The sequence below is a fragment of the Ahaetulla prasina genome, chromosome 15 (assembly GCF_028640845.1).
Source record: "Ahaetulla prasina isolate Xishuangbanna chromosome 15, ASM2864084v1, whole genome shotgun sequence".
Taxonomy (NCBI): Eukaryota; Metazoa; Chordata; class Lepidosauria; order Squamata; family Colubridae; genus Ahaetulla; species Ahaetulla prasina.
The window spans coordinates 8,670,499-8,692,701 of NC_080553.1; the positions used below are offsets into that span (position 1 = coordinate 8,670,499).

The 22,203-nt window shown below is 44.6% G+C and overlaps 2 protein-coding genes across 7 annotated transcripts in view; one reads left to right on the plus strand and one right to left on the minus strand.

Annotated features, from left to right (window-relative positions):
- CHFR (checkpoint with forkhead and ring finger domains) overlaps positions 1-9,681 on the plus strand; it is a 34,299-nt gene extending 24,618 nt beyond the window's left edge. For 3 of the 4 annotated variants that reach the window (XM_058158861.1, XM_058158858.1, XM_058158862.1), the window contains 3 exons: positions 829-936; positions 4,594-4,666; positions 6,575-9,681. In XM_058158861.1, the coding sequence (XP_058014844.1) occupies positions 829-936; positions 4,594-4,666; positions 6,575-6,617 (224 nt within the window). In that variant the 3' untranslated portion in view covers positions 6,618-9,681. The remainder of the gene's footprint in view (positions 1-828; positions 937-4,593; positions 4,667-6,574) is intronic. The other variant, XM_058158860.1, reaches the window with a different exon arrangement.
- A 1,145-nt stretch (positions 9,682-10,826) lies between these two features.
- Positions 10,827-22,203, minus strand: part of LOC131185883 (uncharacterized) — a 31,899-nt gene continuing 20,522 nt past the window's right edge. For 2 of the 3 annotated variants that reach the window (XM_058158857.1, XM_058158855.1), the window contains exons 3-7: positions 19,470-19,521; positions 19,266-19,368; positions 17,636-17,778; positions 16,747-16,995; positions 10,828-14,933 (exon numbers count right to left, since the gene is read on the minus strand). In XM_058158857.1, coding sequence (XP_058014840.1) covers positions 14,223-14,933; positions 16,747-16,995; positions 17,636-17,778; positions 19,266-19,368; positions 19,470-19,521 — 1,258 coding nt within the window. In that variant the 3' untranslated portion in view covers positions 10,828-14,222. Of the gene's footprint in view, positions 14,934-16,746; positions 16,996-17,635; positions 17,779-19,265; positions 19,369-19,469; positions 19,522-22,203 lie in introns of all 3 variants that reach the window. The other variant, XM_058158856.1, reaches the window with a different exon arrangement.

Below are 22,203 nucleotides of genomic sequence, written 5' to 3' on the forward strand. Positions count from 1 at the left end.
GCACGCATGCCCACAGAGAGGGCTCTGCATGCCACCTCTGGCACACGTGCCATAGGTTGGCCATCACAGCTCTAGAAAGAGTGCAGAGAAGAGCAACAAAGATGATTAGGGGACTGGAGGCTAAAATGTGAAGAACAGTTGCAGGAGTTGGGTATCTCTAGTGAAAAGAAGGACTAGGGGTGACATGATGGCAGTGTTGCAATATTTGAGGGGCTGCCCCAAAGAAGAGAGACGTCAAGCTATTCTTCAGGGCATCTGAAGGCAGGAAAAAAACAATGGATGGAAACTAATAAAAGAATAGAATAGAAGTCAAGTCAAGTCAATATTTTATTGGCCAAGTGTGATTGGACCCACAAGGAATTTGTCTTTGATGCATATGTTCTCAGTGTACATAAAAGAAAAGATACCTTCATCAAGAATTCTAAGGTACAACACTGAATGATGGGCATAGGGTGCAAATAAGCAATCAGGAAACAAGAAGAGAAGCAACCTAGAATTAAAGAGAAATTCACTGACAGAACAATCAGTGGAAGGCTTGCATTCAGAAGTTGTGGGCGCTCCATTACGGGAGGTTTTTAAGAAGAGACTGGACAACCATTATCTCAATGGGCATAAGGTCTTCTGGTTGAGTGGAGGGTTGGACTAGAAGACCTCCAAGGTCCCTTCCAACTATTATCCAGTATTCAAATATTTGCAAACTCGCAAGGGCACCTCCTAAGCCCAGCTCACCCGAGGGAGATTAACCATCTACTGAGTTTTCTTCCGAGAGGTTTATTCTTCAAAAGAATATTCTCTTCATAACCCCAGGACCCCAATTTTCTCTTTCAGATTACCAAATCACGGGAGAAACGGTGCTGTGTTATTTTTGCGGCCTACGGACTTTTCGAGAACTCGCTTACCAATACAGGCAGACTATTCCTGCTGCGGATTTGCCAGGTACCAGGAGAATATGAGAGGCCCTTGCAGAGAGCAATGGAGTCTTTCTTTTTAACCATTTTTATTGGTTTAGGACAGGGGTCTCCAATCTTGGTCCCTTTAAGACTTGTGGACTTCAACTCCCAGAGTTCCTCAGCCAGCTTTGCTGGCTGAGGGACTCTGGGAGTTGAAGTCCACATGTCTTAAAGGGATCAAGTTGAGACCCCTGGTTTAGGATATACAAATAGAGCCCCCCCCCCCCAAAAAATAAAAAAATAAAAAAAAAATAGTAGGAAAAATAGGAAAGGGGAAAAGCGAAGGGGAAAGTGTGGAAAAGAAGGGGAAGAAAGAAAGGAATGTCTGTGGAGATTTTCAGTCAACCAGGTCATGGTTGCTTTTTCAGGAGAAAGCTGGACTTGTTTTTCCTTTTGAAGACGTTTCGCTTCTCACCCAAGAAGCTTCTTCAGCTCTGGTCCAACCAGGGGTGAAATCCAGCAGGTTCTGGAGAACCGGTAGCAGAAATGTTGAGTAGTTCGGAGAACCGGCAAATACCACCTCTGGCTGGTATTTGGAGAGGGAATGGGGATTTTGCAGTATCCTTCCCCCAGGAGTGGGGAGGGAATGGGGATTTTGCAGTATCCTTCCCTTGCCAAGCCACACCACGCCCATCAAGCCATGCCCACAGAACCGGTAGTAAAAAAAAAATTAGAATTTTACCACTGGGCCTAACTAAATGTCTATGGAGATTCTCCGTCATCCAGGTCATGGTTGTCCCAAAGGTGCTTTTTCAAGAGGCAGCTGGACTTTCTGATTTTTTTTTCTTTCGAAAATGTTTAGCTTCTCATCCAAGAAGCTTCTTCAGCTCTGACTGGATGGTGGGGAATGGAAGGATTCACACTCCTTGCAGACAGAGCTGGTCATTTGCATCCTTTTAGAGGGTCGTTGAAGCACTTGGAGGTTTCTCTGTGTCCTCAGGGTCACCCTGAGTGGTGCGAATGGTTCCTGTTAGTCTGCAATTTTTCCTACTCCCATTCCTACTCCCACACCATTCAAAGGGTGCTCACCCCAAGCTAAAAGTCTATAGAGATTCTCAGTCATCCAGGTCACGGTTGTCCCAAAGGTTCATTTCCAAGAGGCAACTGGACTTTCTATCTTGCCAGAGCTGAAGAAGCTTCTTGGCTGAGAATCGAAACGTCTTCAAACGAAAAAACGAGAAAGTCCAGTTGCCTCCTGCAAAAGCACCTTTGGGACCACAAGACAGAAAAGGCACTGACTTCCGACTCCCTTTGGTGCAGTAAAATATGGCAATAACACCAAACCTCTAGTTTAAAGTAGCCATTTCTATAAGGACCGGGCTATCTACGGGACCGTCTACTGCCGGCCTCTATCTCCCATCGTCCGGTGCGTTCCCACAGAGAGGGTGCCGTCAGCCAAACAGTGTCGACTGGCGGCCCCCAGGGGGAGGGTCTTCTCTGTGGGGGCTCCGACCCTGTGGAACGAACTTCCCCTCGGACTTTGACTACTACCTGATCTTAGGACCTTTTGCCGCGAACTTAAAACCTATTTATTTCGTATGGCTGGACTAGCTTGATTTTTATCTCTAGATTTTAATTGAATTCGAATTTTTGTAATTTTATAGGGGTGTAAGTTATTTTAATACTTGGGCTAATTTAATCAGTTTTTTAAGGGTTGTTTTAACTATTGTGTATATTTGTATTTTACCTGCCTGTTCACCGCCCTGAGTCCTTGGGGAGAAGGGCGGTATACAAATTAAAATATTATTATTATTATTATTATTATTAAGAACAGATCTATCTAATCCCAGGGCTGTCCAAACTTGGCAACTTTAAGATTTGTGGACTTCCAACTCCCAGAATTCCTCAGCCAGTTTTGCTTTGCTGTCTGAGGAATTCTGGGAGTTCACAAGTCTTAAAGTTGCCAAGTTTGGAGACCCCTGATCTAATCGGTAAACCCCAAAATCAAAGTTTCATATTTTTTTCCCCTATCTTCAAGCACAAAGTCCAGAAGTGGTTTCCAGGTGTAGGTAGAGTGATGCAGTCTTGACTGAGTCTCATTCCTGGTTCCCGCTGAGAAAGAATTAAACACTGAAATGTTTTCTATGAAGTATTCAGGGCAGAGCAGTTATTTCTCAACCTCAGCACTCCCTATCAAATTTCCCTGGCTTTTAAATTTATTTATTTTTTAATTTAAATTTCATAATACGGGTAAGTCCTCGAACTTACAAGCATTCGTTCACAAAAAAGTGATTTGCAAACAGTCCACACACTTAATGACCGTCAGAGCATCGTCAAGGTCACATGATCAAAATTGAATACCGCTTTGCCTTAGTAAGGGACGCAATGGCTCAGTAGCTAAGACACTGAGCTTGTCGATCAGAAGGTCGGCAGTTCAGTGGTTTGAATCCCTAGTGCCGCCTAATGGGGTGAGCTCCCATGACTTGTCCCAGCTTCTGCCAACCTAGCAGTTTGAAAGCAGGTAAAAAATGCAAGTAGGAAAACAGGGTCCACCTTTGGTGGGAAGGTAAGAGCATTCCGTGCACCTTTGGCATTGAGTCATGCCGGCCACATGACCACAGAGACGTCTTCGGACAGCACTGGCCCCTCAGCTTTGAAACGGAGATGAGCACTGCCCCCTAGAGTCGGGAACAACTACAACCTATGTGCAAGGAGAACCTTTACCTTTACCTTGCCTTAGTAAGGCCACACCTGCAATACTGCATCCAGGTTTGGTCACCACGTTACAAAAAAAATACGTTGAGACTTTGGAAAAAGTGCAAAGAAGAGCAACTAAGATGACTAAAGGCCTGGAGGCTAAAACATATGAAGAACGGTTGCAGGAATTGGGTATGGCCATTGCAAAGAAAAAGGAGGACTAGAGGGGGACATGATAGCAATATTCTAGTATTTGAGCGGCTGCCACAAGGAAGAGGGGGGTCAAATTATATTCCAAAGCACCGGAGGGCAGGAGAAGAAACAATGGATGGAAAATAACCAAGGAGAGAAGCAACCTGGAATTGAGGAGAAACTTCCTAAAAGTGAGGACAATCAACCAGTAGAACACCTGGCCTCCAGAAATCATAGGTGCTCCATCACTGGAGGTTTTTAAGAAAAGACTGGACAATCACCTGTCTGAAATCGTCTAGGGTCTCCTGCTTGAGCAGGGGGGAGGGTTGGACTAGAAGACCTCCAAGGTCCCTTCCAGCTCTATTCTGATTTGAAGTGGATGCAATAGCAGTCACAAATGCAAGAACCTGTTGGTAGTCCCTTTTTTCAATGTCGTTTTATAATTTTATTTGCCTATCAAAAGTTCCTAACTGCTCATCTCCACATGGAGGGGCTCTGGACAGTAATTTAATTGTTTAGCTTTTCAAAGTTTTAACCTGGAATGTTTGCTAAACCAATGGTTGCAAACTGAGGCCTCGCTGTACTACAGCTTTCCATGCAGAATTCTCGCTGCGGTCAACATATAGCCTAACAAGGTTCCAGATAATGTTTCCCCCCCCCCTCCAAGTTCGTCGTCCAGTAGTCCTATAGGAAAAGTCTCTAGTTTCACCTTTGATGCCCCTTTCAAGAATCTCCTGCCTCAAAGATCAAATTCCCCTGGGTTTTGAGCCGTCTCAGCCATGCATGAACTCTCTGCGTGGGTTTTGTCTTGCAGCCGCTGTCACATCCCGTCCCGACTGTTACTGGGGTCGCAACTGTCGCACTCAGGTGAAAGCCCACCATGCTATGTGAGTGAGCCCCTTTGGAAGCTCAGCATTTGCGCAACAGTTTGTAGGTAGCGGACACAAAAAGAGAAGAGATTTTTCTCTTCTGGAGCGAAGAGAATTCTGTGGCTAACCTGTTTACCCAGCTCAGATCAATGTATTAAATTGATGGGCATGGAGTGAAGCTTTATCTTTGTCTGTGTCTGTCTGCCTGTGTCTGTCCATCCATCCAACCATCCTAATTCATTCTATCTATCTATCTATCTGTCTGTCTGTCTGTCTGTCTGTCTGTCTATCTATCTATGTATCTATCTATATCCATCCATCCATCCATCCATCCAAATTCCTACCTACCTACCTACCTACCTACCTACCTATCTATCTATCTATCTATCTATCTATCTATCTATATCTATCTATCTATCTATCTATCTATCTATCTATCTATCTATCTATCCTAATTCCTACCTACCTACCTACCTATCTATCTATCTATCTATCTATCTATCTATCTATCTATCTATCTATCCATCCATCCATCCTAATTCCTATCTATCTATATCTATCTATCTATCTATCTCTATCTATCTATCTATCTCCACATATACCTGTGTGTGTGTATATCTGTCTATATCAAGCTATCATCTATATCCTCTCTTTCTATCATCTCTATCTTCTATATCATCTATCTATATCTCTGTCATTATCTATATCAACTCTATCTTCTCTGTCCTCTGTCTACATCATCTACCCTTCTCTATCATCTCTCTCTATTCTATCGTCATCTATATCACCTCTAACTATCGTCAATCTATATATCATTTCTCTTATCATCTATCACAGCCGTGCAATGCAGTTACCTTCGCTACCGGTTCGGAAATGTGAGTGCGCACCCCTCTTCTGCGCATGCGCAGAGCCTTCTGCGCATGCACGGAGGGTCAAAACCAGGACGTAATGATGTCCCAGCGGGTGGTCGGAGCTTCCCGCCGTTGGGCCTACCGGCTCGCACAAGCCAGATAGATCTGGCCGGATTTCACCGCTGATCGCTCGCTTGCTCTTCTATCTATATCATATCATTATCTATCTCTTCTATCTATCCATCTCTTCTATCATCTATCTCATTATCTATCTATCTCTATCTCTTCTATCATCTATCTCTATCTATCTGTATCTCTATCCATCTCTTCTATCATCTATCTCATTATCTATCTATCTATCTATCTATCTATCTATCTATCTATCTATCTATTTATCTACCTATCCATCCATCTTTTCTATCATTTATCTATCTTATTATATCTATCTATCTATCTATCTTATCTATCAATCTATCTATCATCTATCTCAATATCTATCCATCCCTTCTATAATCTATCATCTATCTAATCTATCTATCCATCCATCCATCTTTTCTATCATCTATTTCATTATATCTATCATCTATCTATCTATCTATCTATCTATCTATCTATCTATCTATCTATCTATCTATCTATCTATTTATCTATCTATCTCTTCTATCATCTATCTCATTATATCTATCTATCTTTTCTATCATCTATCTATCTATCTATCCCCTCTCCCTCTCTATCATCTAGCCATCAAATCTATTGGCAGTTCTCAGCGGACTGTCCTCCTGGCTGTTTCATTTTGCAGGCTTTAGATATTAAGCTCAGAATCGCCAGTAGGTGCTATGCAAAGCATTTTCAGCTGTTCCGGTCTTAGCAGAAATATTCTGAGCTCAGAATGGGTCTAGAATTGGAGAAACGAATTAAAAGAGGTGCCAAATATTTGGAGGCCCCCCCAAGAGTATTAATTAGGAAGCTAAGCTGCTTCTCCTTTGTTGGAAAATCTCTTTCATGTGACGTTCCCCCCAAAAAAAGAAAGAAAAAGAAAATGCTAATTTTTCTCTTCTTGGGTTTTTAATTTCAGGAAGTTCAACCACATCTGCGAACAAACGCGGTTCAAAAACTGAGGAGCCTTCCCGGGGGCGTTTCACTTCGCTCCGTGCTTTTAAAGGATCGGAAAATTAAACCCCGAAACGCCAACTCGACAGTTTTTTGCCTGCTTGTTCCCGCAAAAACAACAAAAAAAGGGGGGGATTGGCAACTTTTTACATCAGGTACTCTGATGTGCTAGCGTGCTCTTTTTTTTTTTCCTTTCCTTAACGATTATTATTTTGTCGGATTTTTTTCCGCCACCCTGTGTTCTCCTTGGCTTTTTTTTCTTTTCTTTTCTTTTTTTTTTTAAAAAATTTGTTTTGTTTTGAAGGCCAGAAGGGTGGCGGCTGCCCCTGTTTTCTTCTTGAATTTGAGCTACTGTAGGAATTTAAGGACTCGCCAAAGGAGGCTGAACGGTAGACGTGGAACCATTCTCGGTGAACGTTGATTGTCAAAATGAAGAAAGGTCTTACTTGAGAAGGCAACGTTAGAGCGAAGTACAGCAAGAGAGAAGGACATTCTTGGTTCCTTCTTGGCGGACAAGTGCCGTGCGTCTTTGTCAATTTCTTGGACCAACTTGCAACATCTCGCTGGAATTGATGGCCTAGACTTCTTGGCTCCTCGGTCAAAGATCACAGCTGGATTGACCAAGGTCTGTCCCAACACTGACCACTTAAGGCCGTATTTCTCAGCCTTGGACATGTTGACACGAGGACTTCAACTCCCAGACTTCCCGAGCCAACCATGTTGGCTGAGGAACTCTGGGAGCTGGAAGTCCACCCGTCTTAAAAACAGCCAAGGTTGACAAACACAACCTTAGGGTGTCTTGTGCTTTCTTAACACACTCCACACTTATATCTTAAGTGCCGCTATCCAGCTGGTGCAGTTGACCTAGCCTCCTTTGATGGGAAAGATCCAATTGTTTCGTCCTCTTTGCTTTTCTTTTTTTCTTTTTATTTAGGTTTTTTTTTTCCTTCCTTAGATCCTGTCAGTTTCTTTCCCCCCATGCTCAATTCTAGGATTCAGACTGGTGCTCTCTTAAATCGAATTTCACCTCCACCATCTTTCTTGGGGCTCCACAAGAAAGTTTTTTTCCCCCTCCCAGGAATTGCTGCTGTTAGCAGTTGAGTTATGCTTCAAAAAAACTATGCATTCTCCCCCCACTTTACTGGTCAAATTCCACTGGAAATTCTTTTTTTTTTAATCCCCTGATGATAAAGACGTCTTCACGATGGAAGGGAATTTGGCATAATCCCCAACTGATCCCCGAAGATTGCTGAATGTAGGACATTAATATTGGCAGCTTTTATCCCGATCTCCCAAGGGTTATTCCTGAATGGTTTTTTGTGTCCCTAAAATGGAGCAGCACAGGGAAGTGTGTTTCTACATATATCCATTTTTTTTAAAAACCATGTCAGAGTGACCTCTTGCCTAACTTAATTTTTTTTTTAAAAGCTGTCCTCTTGACCATCAACAACTACGAATAATGGATAACCTGCATAACCAGAATTGCTTTTGAAATAATTTAATGCTGGTACAGCACAGTTCCGCTGCTTCCACCGTTGGGCATATTTTAAGACAAAACAAGAGCTCAACGTAGCCCTTAGGAAGTCTGGATAAAGACAGCCGAGTCTTTTTCCCTTCTTCTTACAACTCCCCAATGTTGCTTAAATTCAGCCCTAACGGTATGTAAATGGATTTTTTCCCCCCAACCTGGCACCCTTCCGACGTGTTGGAATTCCATGTGCCAGAATCCCTGAGATAGTTGAACCAAGGCAGGGATGGCTCATCGATTTGTAAGTTGCAGTCTCAAAAACTTGCAGAAGTTCCCATTGTTTAAAACATTGGCATCTATATGCTGGTTCCGTAGCCAGGATCTTGTCTTCCTTTATAGCTGTGTTGGCAACTTTTAAGATGGGCGGATTTCAACAGCTAGGGGATTCTGGGAGCTTGAAGTCCACCCATCTTAACGTTGCAGGAGAAATGCAACTTAAGATAGTAATGGTGGCCTCATTCCAATCCACTAAAATTACGGGCTTTTTTCCCCTCTGCTCTCAAACTCAAGGGGATTTAAAAGAACAATGTGCTGGGCACAATTATTGAAGGGTGAACCCAAGCCACATTATATTTTTATGCGCTGAAATAGTAAATTTTTCAGAGCTGGGTCTTGTAGAGCTAGTGTGGGGAGTGGTCCAAAGAGATAGCAACAGGTCCCTCCAAGATTTAATGCCCTTTATGTTAAAGATGGTTGATAAGGATTGGTTCGTTTTCTAACTGCAGACTTCTTTCGCTCCCCTTTTAAAAAATATATATAGAGCTTCCAAGTTTATCCTGTACAGCAGGGCTCTCCAAAATTGGAAACTTGTGTACTTCGACTTCCCCATGCTGGAGAATTCTGGGAGTTGAAGTTCACAAGTTGCCAGGTTTTGAGACCCCCCCCTGTGATACGCCAACGGCGTCTAGTCACGGGCCTGTTTTCAGTAAAAAGCCACGTAAAGGCTTCGTCAGCCGTGTTCACAGACCATGTCAAGTGGACTGCTAAGACACGCCGTGAGACTTCCACACCAGCTGCAGGAAAATTAAGACGATGGACCTTGCAGCCATCAAAGTTTGCATGGGACTGTTTGTTGTTGCAACGGGTGCGTTTTCCCGTCTCAGGGAATGGAGAAACAAAGGGGACTGCAAAAAACTGCACACAGAGCCATGTCAGTTTCTCCCAGGTTAGCTTCTGGCTAGTCCAGGTGAGGTTGTCAGGTGACTTCTCCCCTTCCAAACTGAAAAATGGAGAGAGGGAGAATTTGGTTCTCTTCTCTCGGTTGAGGTTGACTGCCGTGGCTCTCTTTAACCAGCCAAAATGTAAATAGAAGAATTAAAAACAGCAGTTTGCTTCCACACACAACACCCCCCCCCCGGCTAAATTTACCCCTTCCTCCTTCATTCCAATCATACAAGTGTCTTCCAGGGGGTTTAGCGTGGTTCACACCACGCTTAGGATGGGCAGTTGGGACTTTAGAAGTTTTGTTATCTGCTCTAAAAAGAAATGTTTTCGGCTTTTGTTTCCTTTGTACACAAGCTGGTGGCTGGGAAATGGGGGGGGGGGAAGAAAAGAATTCCAATAACTGTTGGGCTTTGGGGGTTCATGATTTATCTTTGGAAAATATTAAAATGCACAATATTGAACTTTTTTGCTTCGTTTGTCTTCCGATGTCAGCTCAGGCTGGCCCGCACGCCAAGGTTCAGTTGATTCGGGAGAGCTTAAATATGGTGGTGCTTCTGATCTAGGCTCCCTTAGAAAGCAGGAAGCAGAGTTTTAGTCCCCACCTCAAACCTCTTTTATTTACACGGCTGTGAATTCCTTTCATTCACAGTCAGCAAGGCCTGTCCCAACAGTTTTTCAAAGGAAGATTTATCAACACAAACCTTATCTCGCTTGGCAAGCTGCCACGTAACTTGTTTCCAAACGCAGGACAAGGCAAAACTTGGCACAGAGTCTCTTAGAGTTACGAATGGAAGTTTCCACTCTTGAAACGAACGAACAAACAAACCAATTGTTTCCTGCAAAAGCTCGTTCCCAGTTTGCTTTTGTTTCCTATGGGAGGGCCAATCAACTCCAAGGTGTGTGGCTTTACTTCCAAGTCGACCCTGCTTTCTGAGTAGTTCTTGCCTTCTGGCAGCTCTGCACATGCGCACTCTGGGAACAGGTTCCAACTGTTCCTCTGCCTCACCGCTGTTTAGCTCCCTCTCAGCCCTCGTCTGAGCTTTTCCCAGCCCCCAGGTCTGGCCCATGTTCCTCCCCAACCTCCTCACTTTCTGACTCTGCTGCCAGCTCTGCTAGCCAGTGGCGGGCCACAACAGTGCAATTTTCCATCAAAATGGGCCTCTGGTGGCTCAGCAGACTAAGTCTGTCTGTTATTAACAGCAGCTGCTTGCAATTACTGCAGGTTCAAGTCCCACCAGGCCCAAGGTTGACTCAGCCTTCCATCCTTTATAAGGTAGGTAAAATGAGGACCCAGATTGTTGGGGGCAATAAAAAGTTGACTTTGTATATAATATACAAATGGATGAAGACTATTGCTTAACACAGTGTAAGCCGCCCTGAGTCTTCGGAGAAGGGCGGGATATAAATTCAAATTAAAAAAAAATGTTTCTGCGTGGTTGATGGAAAAACAAAGGGTACTATAAAGCCAAATAAATATTGGCTTTATAGACTTAGCCGATGGGAAGGGGCTTGCTTGCTCTGTAGATAAGAAGAACCCCCTTATGAGTACACGTAGCCCTTGACTTTCCTAGCCAATTTCTGCCATGTGTGTGGCTTAGAATTCAGATGCACACATTTGGAACTACCAGCTACAAAATTGAGGCAGTTTTCCACACCAGCTTGCTTTCTACCCAAACCAGTAACGTATAAAAAGCTGGAAAGTATTTTAGGAATTTTGTATTTAGTTTTTGTTTTACACGTAGACACATCTGCTGCACTGATAACGTAGCTCTAAGGTGTGAAAATGTAATAGGAAAAACATCCATACAAATACACACAAAAAAAAAACCACCAGCTTTTGGGAAAGATGAGAAAACTCAAACAAGCTTCTTATAAATTGATAAAAAAAATTTTTGCAAAAACAACAGGAAACAGCAGAATAGGGGGAGGGAGAGTTCTTCAATTTGATTGTCCTGCTTGAAACAAAAACAGAATTCCTAGCAATCTTGAATGATTAAAGTCGCTGGGAAAACAGGTTTTCAGTGGAAAGGCACTATAAATTCTGCTTGCATTTCCCCATTACTACGATCAAATCTACTGCTCCTTTAGGTGAAAAAATTCTTCATTTCAAAGTGCAAATGTGCACACCACACACAAACACACACAAATCTTAAGCCCTTCTACAACTACACCTGGTACTTTAAGCTAGCGCAGATGGACGCTTAAAACAGCAGATGAAAATGAGGAATTAATCTGAGTTAAGCAATTTAGGAGCCAGTTTTAAAGCTCCCAGACAGCGCCCGAAAAATGCTAAGAAAAAAAATTGCTTTATTTGAATAGAGCTGAATTTTTCCCATTCCTTCCCTTGGCACCTGTTTTCCAGCAGATATTTCAAGGACTTTCTCCAACAGCTGCCTGAACCAAATGCAGGTCTTGGATAACATTCCCTTCTATTCCAGCCTCAAAAAAATCTGAAAAACTAAAATTGCATTCCAGGACAAAGCCATTAAAATACCAATCAGGCTGCTAGCTGTAGCAGCCGGCTTTAAAAATTTGTTTTGATTCAGGTATGAAGTTGTGCGATTAAAGACCCAGCGATGCCCTGTTTTAATGGCCACAGGGAAGCATTTACAGGTAGTCCTCAACTTGTGACCGCAGTGGAGCCCAACATTTATGTCGCTAAGTGAGAAATTTGTTAAGTGCCCGGTTTTATGGCTTTTCTTGCCAGGCTTCGGTGAATCGCTGCCTTGTTAAATTATTAACAGGGTTGTTAGATAAATCTGGTCTCCCCATGGACTTCGCTTATCAGAAGATCGCAAAAGGGAATCGCATGACCAACCGTCATAAGTGCAAATCAGTTGCCAAGGGTCTGAATTTTAAATGGGGATGTTGCAACGGTCGTTATGTGTGAACAGCGGTCATAAGTCACTTTTTTCCAGTGCCTTTGTAACTTTGAACTAAATGACCGTTGACTTACAACAAGGACTACCTGTAAGTTGCTAACAGGTCATGGACTTTGCAAATAAATCATGCAGCTTCTGTAAAAACCACAACAAAGTTTGCTTAAAACTCACCTACCATTTAATTCAAACCAGGGGTGGGAATTCAGCCGGTTCGGACCAGTTCGGGCAAACCGGATGTTAATTTTAATCTGGTTCATCAAACTGGCTGTTGCAAGGACTGGCTGACCCCGCCCCTCCCTCCCCGCCCCTCCCAGGAGTCTCCATGTGGCCCGTTTTGGATGCCAGGTAAGTGCAGGGCCCGTGCGGAGGCTCTGGTAGGGCAAAAAATGGGCATACTGAAAGTCCATAAATGGGCCCACTTCCAGCCTCCGGAGGGCCTCCAGAGCCTGGGAGAGGCTGTTTTCACCCTCCCAGAGGCTCGAGGAAAGCCTCCGGAGTCTGAGGAAGGTAAAAACGCTGTGCCTCCCCCACCCGTAGGACAGGAAGCCAAGTAGACCACGACCATGGCCACCCAGCAACCGGGCAGAGTATTGGTTGCTAAAATTTCGAAATCCAACCCCTGGTTCAAACCCCTCAACCAACACAAATCTTCACTGTGCGCCCCCACTCTCTTAATAATACTGTAATTCCAAGTGCAATTTACTATGGTGTCACAGACTGACCCATCCTTGAAAATCTTCTCTTGAGTGAGGAATTTGAACCACAAAGGCCGGGGTGTTGGCTTAATAATGTGGAGCAGGGCCGATTCAAAATATTGTGCGTTTTTAGGACGGCAAACCTTTAAAGCCACCGCATCTCTTCCCCAGATTCTGTCATCGTGTGCATTCCCAGAAAAGATGCAGCTGCTTTAAAGAGCTATCTAGGTAGGCGTGGGTGGGAGAACCATCGTCTGCTCCAAAGCATATTGTGGTCTTCAAATCTTATAGTAACAGTAGCAAGAGTTGGAAGGGACCTTGGAGGTCATCTAGTCCAACCCCCTGCTCACACAGGAGACCTGTACTAGGGATTCGAACCGCCAATCTTTCTGATCGACAAGCTCAGTGTCTTAGCCACTGAGCCACCTAGTCAGGTTAATCTGAAGAAGTCGTTGCTTTCTCAAAAGGTTTTATCCTGCTTTCAGAATTCACCGAAGCATTCTTACGTGGCCACGATAACAATTTTGGCAATCTCACAACTTCGGTGTGAGCGCCTGCAACCACGCCAACCCACCCGAACTTGAATCCCAAGTTCGCACCAACTTTGGCGGGATGGGTTGTGCGAATGGCAAACCCTGTTGTTGGTGTGGGTAACGGTCAGTTTCATTGAACTGACTTGACCTCATCTTCTCACTGTAGGAGAGAGAGAATTCACCAAAGCCAGTGAATCCTTTGAATAAAATGTGTTAATCTAAAAATGTCGCCCTCCCCAATCGTCTTTTCACATGCGTTGCTTGTATTTTTTTAGTTATCCCAGTTCTGTTCAGAGTCACCCATTTTTTTGGGGGGGGGGACTATAATCACACATCAGTAGAACTTTACACCCTTCCCAGGGGTGGGATTGTACCTGTCCGGACTAGTTTGGGCGAACCGCGCGCTCAGTGAATTCCCACCACTGACCCTTCCACATCATGGGCAGAATTTGGTTGATCTCTTGCTAAGGATTATATCCAGAACAGTCACCTTTACCTAAACCTGATAGGCTTTAGATCTGATCACATTTCCCAATTCAAACACAACTTTAAAAAAAAAACAACAAGCTTATTTCAAAAGGAAAACGCCAGGTGGGTCTCCATGCATCAAGACCAAACATTGTGCTCCACAGCAATATCCATAATCATTGCATCCAATTTAAGACAAAGTTTCGGGCAAGCGTCGTTGAGTGCAGGATCCGTGCTTGCCCCCCTAAGCAAATCAAAGGCTGTCTCTTGAATGTCTGCCTGCTCCGTTCCATCTCAAAAGATCTTCACCGCTTCCAGTTCCGTGAAGGACCTTCATGGACGATCAAAAGAGCACATTCGGACAAGTCGTTGAATTGAAACGAGCCAGCGACTCTGGTCTTGGGCCAGGAGCATAGGTTTCATCTCTGTCGCCCTGAAAGGCATCTTGATAGGAACGGCAGGGCTCCCCCCACGGACCTATGCCCAACCTGCTTCTGGTGGTCTCCTCCGAGTCTTCTTCAAGCGCTAGGTCTACCATCTGCTCCTTCCTCGCGGCCATCCCTCCTTCACAGATGACGGCATTTGTCTCGGGTAAAACATCCACGCCTTCATTTGTGTGCTCCGCCAAAACCAAAGGCTGTTGATCATCTCCTTCTTCAGAAATCACAAACACCGCTTTGGGCCCGTCCACGTCTACAGAAGCCTCCTTGGGTTTGGAAGAGTTGACGGTGTTGCTTTTCAATCTGAGGGCAGCATCTGGAGAATCCTTCCCTCCCAGACCAGGGGACAGAATGGCCTCAGCTTTGGAGTGCTCAGGAAGCCTCGGCTGGCTGCAGCCAGGAGAACCGGTCAAGAAATCAAAAGAGGGGTTTGCAAATTGGGACCTTCTCGAGTTAGAACCACCGGTCAGCTTCTGCAGTTTCTGGGCCGAACGTGTCCATGGGCTACTGGCCAAACCTTTCAAATGGGACCCTTCGGAAATTCCTTCAGTTTCTCCCGCGGAGCTCACATTTTGGATTCTAATGGGCTGGTTTGGGGTGGAGGTCGAAAAAACCTGGAAGGGAAGAGAAGATCTGTGTCAAGAACTTTGAGAGACAATAGAGAAGAAGCATTCCTTTAAGGCTCTTGCATATGGATTAGAATCAGGAATCTCCAACCTCGGCAACTTTAAGTCTTGTGGACTTCAACTCCCAGAATTCCTCAGCCAACAAAGCTTTGCTGGCTGAGGAATTCTGGGAGTTGAAGTCCACAAGTCTTAAAGTTGCTGAGGTTGGAGACCCCTGGATTAGATAGTGACAGATGAGAGAGAGGAAGAAATAAAGATGGGATAGAGAAAGTGTTTGATGATCAGATAGATGATTGATGGATGGATGGATGGATTGATGGATGACAGATGATAAGACATAGAGATGATAGACAGACAGACGTACAGGATGGATGGGTGGATGGATGGATGGATGGATGGATAGATGGATGATAGTAAGATGATTGATAGATTAGCTAGCTAGAATGACAGACAGATAGATACCAGTAGATATGATGATTGATGGATTATATAGATAGATAGATTTTATATATACATAATATATATAGCTAATAGAGGGAGGAGAACTTGTGGCTCAGAGGTTAACATAACTGCCTAATATGCAGGCAGCCCAAGTTCAATTTCCAATAAGGGTGTGGCTAGCTGATGAGAACTAAATAGCTTGAAATAAATCTATACTAGTCTCCCTTTATTTTTTTATCAGCAAAACACAAATTTGGTTTTATGTGTGTGTGTGTGTAATATATATATGTATAATATATTTAATCTAATCTATCAATCATCTATCAATCAACAATCATCTTCATATATAAGGATATATATAAGGAGATAGAATATATATACACCGGACTGGAGCATATAGTGCCCGTTTGGTTCAGGACAGATTTTGTTACACTCTTACGTACAAGTAGCACTTGACGTACGACCATCATCAGGCTCAGAAGTTCCACCATTGAGTGGTGCCTGATTTTACGACATTTTTGCTACAGTCGTTAAGCGAATCACCTTGGTTGTTAAGGCAAATCCAGCTTCCCCCATTGACTTGGCTTGTTGGAAGTCCCCAAATGGAGATCAAGTGGTTCTACCACCATCAATACCTGCCACTCCCAAAGCTTGACCGATGGGTCTCCGAGCTGAGAATGGCTTGCAAGTCCCTTTTTTTAGTGCTGTCGTAACCTCGAACGAACGGTTGTATGTCGAGGACTACCTGTTGCGTCTGCGCCCCCCGAGCCGGGTCCCCTGCCAGAAAGTGACTTGGAAAGTGAGGGGGAAGGGCCATCAGGACTTACCTCGGGAGCACCGGCTTCCCTGGCTCAGCTCCAGGAGTCAGAGGCAGGCCAGGTGGAGGACATAACGAGGCCTCCATCCCCTGACTCTTTCCCCCCCAGGCCACGCCTCCAGACCCAGCTGATGGCAATCAGGCCTGGCTGGACCCTAGGTTTTGTAGTCAGGAGAGGCAGGAACAACAGAAGCAGGGGTGGGGCAGGCCTAGGAAGTGCTGAGTCACGGAGCCACACCCCACAGGATATAAAACCAGTGAGGGCTGCTATGCCTCTTCGTAGCAGGCAAATCAACTGCTTAACTAGAGCTGAAGTACTGTTTGTTCCTGGGTGACTCATCGGCCTCAAGGGAGATAACAGAGTCACTTGGCAGACGCTCGCTAGTTTGCTGCCAGAGCTGATAGTGCCGGCTAATTAAGCCATCGCTCGGACGGAGGCGAGGGGGGACAGAACACTGCCTATGCCTTAACTCAGCGGTGGAACAGCTGGATCTGGTTTCCAAAACCCTTAGGCTGGGTCCTCCCCAGGGCACCAATACTCACTCCGCTTTTGGCCGTTTTGGGGGAAGGGCCGTTGTTGGTCCAGTGGCCCCATTGCTCCTGGAGCTGTGGGAACGGAGCCAAGAGATCGTGGAAGGTACGTGCGTGCCACGCCTGCTGCTTCAGAGAAGCGTCCTTGGGGTGCCGCCCCCCTCGGGATTTGGACGCTTGGCTGCCGGGCTCCGTTTGCTTGGGGATCAGCCATTCCGACACGGAAGTTGGGCTGGTGATGCTTCGTGTCAACCTCTTGTCCTAAGGAGAGAGAGAGAGAAAACCCCGTTGGGAATATGGGATGGGATTTTCAAGCAGAAAATTGGATTGAAACACCTTCTCTTGAGCCACGGCATGGCTTTGTGCGGAAATGGTAGTCACTACACCCAACCCATTCCCCAGACGGTCCCTCTATTCAGACCAGACCAAGAATCCGTGCAGAAAAAGAGGCAGCTGGATGTTTATGGATGAAATGCAAGCAAAGCCAAAACATTTGGCTGGCAAAAAAACGAGATTAAAAGCAGGCAAAATCTGTACAAGGAGACTTACTTTCTTTCTCGCTCCCTTTCTCTCTCTCTCCTATTTCTCTCTCTCTCTTTCCCTTTTTATCTCTTTTTAATCTCTCCCTCCCTTTCTCCCTTCTCTGTTTCCTTCTATTTCTCTCTTTCTTTATCTCCCCCTCTCTTTTTCTTTCTTCTTCTACTTCTCTCTCATCTTTGTCTCTCCCTCCCTTTCTTTCTGCCTTTCTTTCTCCTTTCTCTCTTTCTCTCTCTATTACTTGCTTTGGCTTTTTTTCTTTATCTCCACCTCTCTTTCTCTTTTACTCTTTCCTTTTTTCTCTTTCCCTCTTTCTCTTTCTTCCTCTTTTTCTTTCTCTCTCTGCCCCTTACCTGGTCCTTACCTGTATTTTACATGAGGTAAAACTCAAGCGACCAGGTTCTGGATTGGCAGAAATAATGAACACCTCGTCACCTCCCATCACAGCTGACATTGGAAGGGCATCTAGATCGATTATGGGTTCCACATTGCCAGGGCAGGAAGTGACTGGAGAAAATACCAAAATGTATATATTTGCACCAAAGAAATAGCAAGTATGTTTTCAGAATCATTTGTAACCCCATTCTGCATTTGTCTCAAATGTTCTATAGCAGTACTAGCTGGACGCCTGTGCTTCGCTACGAAACTATGTGATCGGGCGCGATAAATTGACGCTTAAAGCCTGAAACCTAATGTAGAATGTGTAACTCTGTAGCATCAGAATGTGTTAATATAAGGCAACTGGCAATTGGAACAGAGGGGGAGCGGAGTAGAATGTTCCAGCCAGCAGACCGGATGAGTCACACACTGGCCACGCCCACACCCAGTTTAGTGAAGGGGTAGCATCAGAGCGTGTGAATATAAGGCAACTGGCAGTTGGGACAGAGTTCCTTTCAGGTGGGAAGGGGAAGTAGAACGTCTAACTCCTTAGCATCAGAGCGTGTGAATATAGTACTGTATATAAAATACTAATGATCTGATGATCATTTCAAAAAATCCTTTCTTTGCAAGCACCTAGAAGCCAAGAGGAACATACGTGCCAAATTTCAAGTTTGTAGGCGTTACGGTTTTGGAGATTTTGTGATGAGTGAGTGGTATTTGGCTTATATATATATATAGATTTCTCAACTTTGGCAACTTTAAGATGGGTGGACTTCAACTCCCAGAATTCCCCAACCAGCTTTGCCCAGAGATTCATTCTTCTTCTCCACCACTGTTTGCTGGGGAATTCTGGGAGTTGAAGTATACTCGTCTTAAAGTTGCCAAGCTTGATAAACGCTGTTCTAAGTCATGGATCTTCTCTAACAGTCATGAATCTTCTCCTTGGAAGACTTCCAAAGTGCTTCTTCATGTCTTCTATCATCTTTTCCTAAACTTGCAGAACCTCTAGATACATTAGACTTTGCTTCCCACAATTCCCTCACAGTGGTTCAAAAATAACTAGCTGCTATTAAAGGATGTCTCTGATATAGTGCTGGAGAAGACTCCTGCGAGTCCCTTGGACTTCAAGATGATCCAACTGGTCAGTTCTAGTGGAGATCAGCCCTGACTGCTCTTTAAAAGGCCAGATCCTGAAGAGGAAATTCAAATACTTTGGCCACCTAATGAGAAGGAAGGACTCACTGGAGAAGAGCCTAATGCTGGGAACGATTGAGGGCCAAAGACGAATGAGACGACAGAGAATGAGGTGGCTGGATGGAGTCACTGAAGCAGTCGGCGTGAGCTTAAATGGACTCCAGAGGATGGTAGAGGACAGGAAGACCTGAAGGAACATTGTCCATGGGGTTGCGATGGATTGGACACGACCTCACAACTAACAACAACTACAACTGATATATAATCAGGTCATTCCTTAATCTATACTCAAGAAATTCATAAAACTCTTTGGTTGTGTGATATCACAGCAAGGATAAAATGGACTATTGGACCCTGAACAAGAACTTTCTTGTTACAAAGATTGGACAACAAAGTCCTCTTAACCTTTTTCTGCTTACCGACGCCATTTCCCCCAAGAGAGTGATTGTTGTTTTCGTTTTCTTGACAGGGGATCACCAGCTGGAGTTCACTGACGTCAACGCCAGAGTTCTGGATCTGGTTCTACAATTCCAAACATTTCCAAGTTCAAGCAATCGATCAGCAACCTGTTTCAAAAGTGGTAAACGAAAATCCACGGAAGGACCTGAAATAAGGATACTTACTTCTTGATCGCTGTGGACTTCCAGAGAACTTCTTTTGAGACATAACCTCCACCTAGAAAATAAAGAAGGAACACATTTAATTATTAAGTGTCCTTCATATACAAAGCTACAGACTTGGGTTGGACTCTTGTTAATCCCCCACACTTCCAATGTTCTGGTGTTACAAGTGTGGTCCCCATTGCTTCCTTCTGACACGTATTTTGACTTCTTAGTCTAACCAGGAGTCCAAGATTTAATATTTTTCTTTCCTTCCACAAAGTGAAGAAGGGGAACAAATCTTAGATATGTAGACAACGTGCTTCCAAGAGAAACTGCCAACAGTATTATCCAAAGGATCTCTATCGTCATACTCAGTTTGGCTTGGTAACTAGACAGACCTAGTAACTAATTAGAAAAAGGAAGTGGGGTCGATGGAAACGAAGAGAACTGAAGTTTTTGTTTATAGGAGTTGGTCTAGATCAGAGGTCTCCAATCTTGGTCCCTTTAAGATTTGTGGACTTCAACTCCCAGAGTCTGGGAACTCTGGGATTTGAAGTCCACAAGTCTTAAAGAGACCAAGGTTGGAGACGCCTGGTCTAGATAGAAAGCAAGTCCACAAGTCTTAAAGGGACCAAGGTTGGAGACGCCTGGTCTAGATAGAAAGCAAGATAACACATTTCTTTTAGAGGGGAGGGGGGACCGCGAAACCCAAATGAGAGCTGTACCTGACTCAACAGCAGTAACTGATCAAGAGGGATCTTGGCGTCCTAGCGGACAATCACTTAAATATGAGTCAGCTGTGTGCAGCAGCTGCCAAAAAAAGCCAACACAGTTCTCGGCTGCATAAACAGAGGGATAGAATCAAGATCACGTGAAGTGTTAATACCGCTTTATAATGCCTTGGTGAGGCCACACTTGGAATCCTCCATCCAGTTTTGGTCGCCACGATATAAAAAAAGATGCTGAGACTCTAGAAAAAGTGCAGAGAAGAGCAGCAAAGATGTACTGGAGGCTAAAATATACGGGGAAGGGTTTCAGGAACTGGGTATGTCTAATTTTTAAAGAAGAGATTGGACAACCATTTGTCTGAAATGGTAAAGGGTTTCCTGCTTGAGCAGGGGGTTGGACTAGAAGACCTCCAAGGTCCCTTCCAGGGCTGAAATTCAGTCGGCTGGGCATGGCAGGGGAAGGTTACTGCCAAATCTCCATTCCCTCCCAATCAGCTGGGACTCGGGAGGCAGAGAATAGATATAGGCGGGGCCAGTCAAAATTTTTACTACCAGTTCTCCGAACTACTCAAAATTTCCGCTACCAGTTCTCCAGAACTGGTCAGAACCTGCTGAATAGCACCTCTGGCGCAGATGTCATGAGGTCCCTTTTTTCCCGACGATTTCAGCCTCTGCGCATGCGCAGAAGGCTTTGTGCATGCGTGGATGATGGCGCACGCACATTTGCAAACCGGTAGGTAAGTTAAGTGAATTTCACCCCATTCTCTTCTAACCCTTTTATTATTCTGTTAAAATTGGGCCACTGTACTTAAAATTGGGACGCTACAATTTGGCCCGATGTGCAGAAATCATGCTAACACTGTTACGCACTGATGCAGGCTCCCTGTTTCTCCTTAGTAAATGATACCTAGGACAGAGGTCTCCAACCTTGGCGACTTTAAGCCTGGCGGACTTCAACTCTTAGAATTCCCCAGCCAGCTTTGCTGGCTGGGGAATTCTGGGAGTTGAAGTCCGCCAGGCTTAAAGTCGCCAAGGTTGGAGACCCCTGACCTAGGAAGTAGCTCATGTTCTGTTTTCTCTCTGAGAAATTGAGGAAGGGCCACCAAGATGGCTGCTGAGAAGTTGCTGTTAGAACCTGTACAGGAAGTCCCCAACTTACAACCGTTCAAAGGTTCAACAGCACTGGAAAAATTGACTTAGGACCATTTTCCACTCTTACGATGTTTTCAGACACTTGGACTCACATTTATGATGGATGCAGTGTCCCATTGTGTGTGTGTGTGTCACGCGATCCCCTTTTTTGCGACCTTCTGACAAGGAAAGTCAACGGGTCAATCCGGATTCGTTTAACAACTGTGTGACTAATTGAACAACCGCAGCAACTCACTTAGCAACGGTGGCAAGAAAGGCCTGCTTAACCAATGTCTCGCGTAGCAACACGAATTCAGGTGTCAGGGTTCCAAGTAACATCCCCCAACTAAAGAAGACTCCAAGGCTTGAAGTTCCTCAAAGTTCCATTTTATTAGAGATGTCATATTGGCACATCTGGGAAAACCCGAATCTGAAAGCTTCCAGATTTTCTCCACCCAAAGGAAAGTCCAAGCCCCTGCCCAGCAACCACAAGTCCATCACATGGTCTAATCCAAGCACCATCTCAACTGGAGATGCCTCCCAATCACCCCCCCAGGTGCAGGGCAAGATGTCCTTGACTCTCTGAGAAAGGAATGTTGTTATGACTATATATCACCCTGGCTCCATACAATCCCCCCTCCCAGTTTCCCACAGCAGTAAATGTGGCAGGCCTGAAGCAGGGGTGAAATGCTACCAGTTCGGACAGTTTCGGGTGAACCGATATTTCCAACGATCAGCTGGGCGACAATCAGCTGTGACGCATGATTTATATTAGCTAGAATCATCGGATTTCCTGCTTTCTAGCTAATCTAAATCGTATGGCACAGCGGATTCCCTCCCTTCCTGTTCTACTTACTTTTGCAGACTCAGAAGGCTTCAAAAGTTTCCTTCTTTAG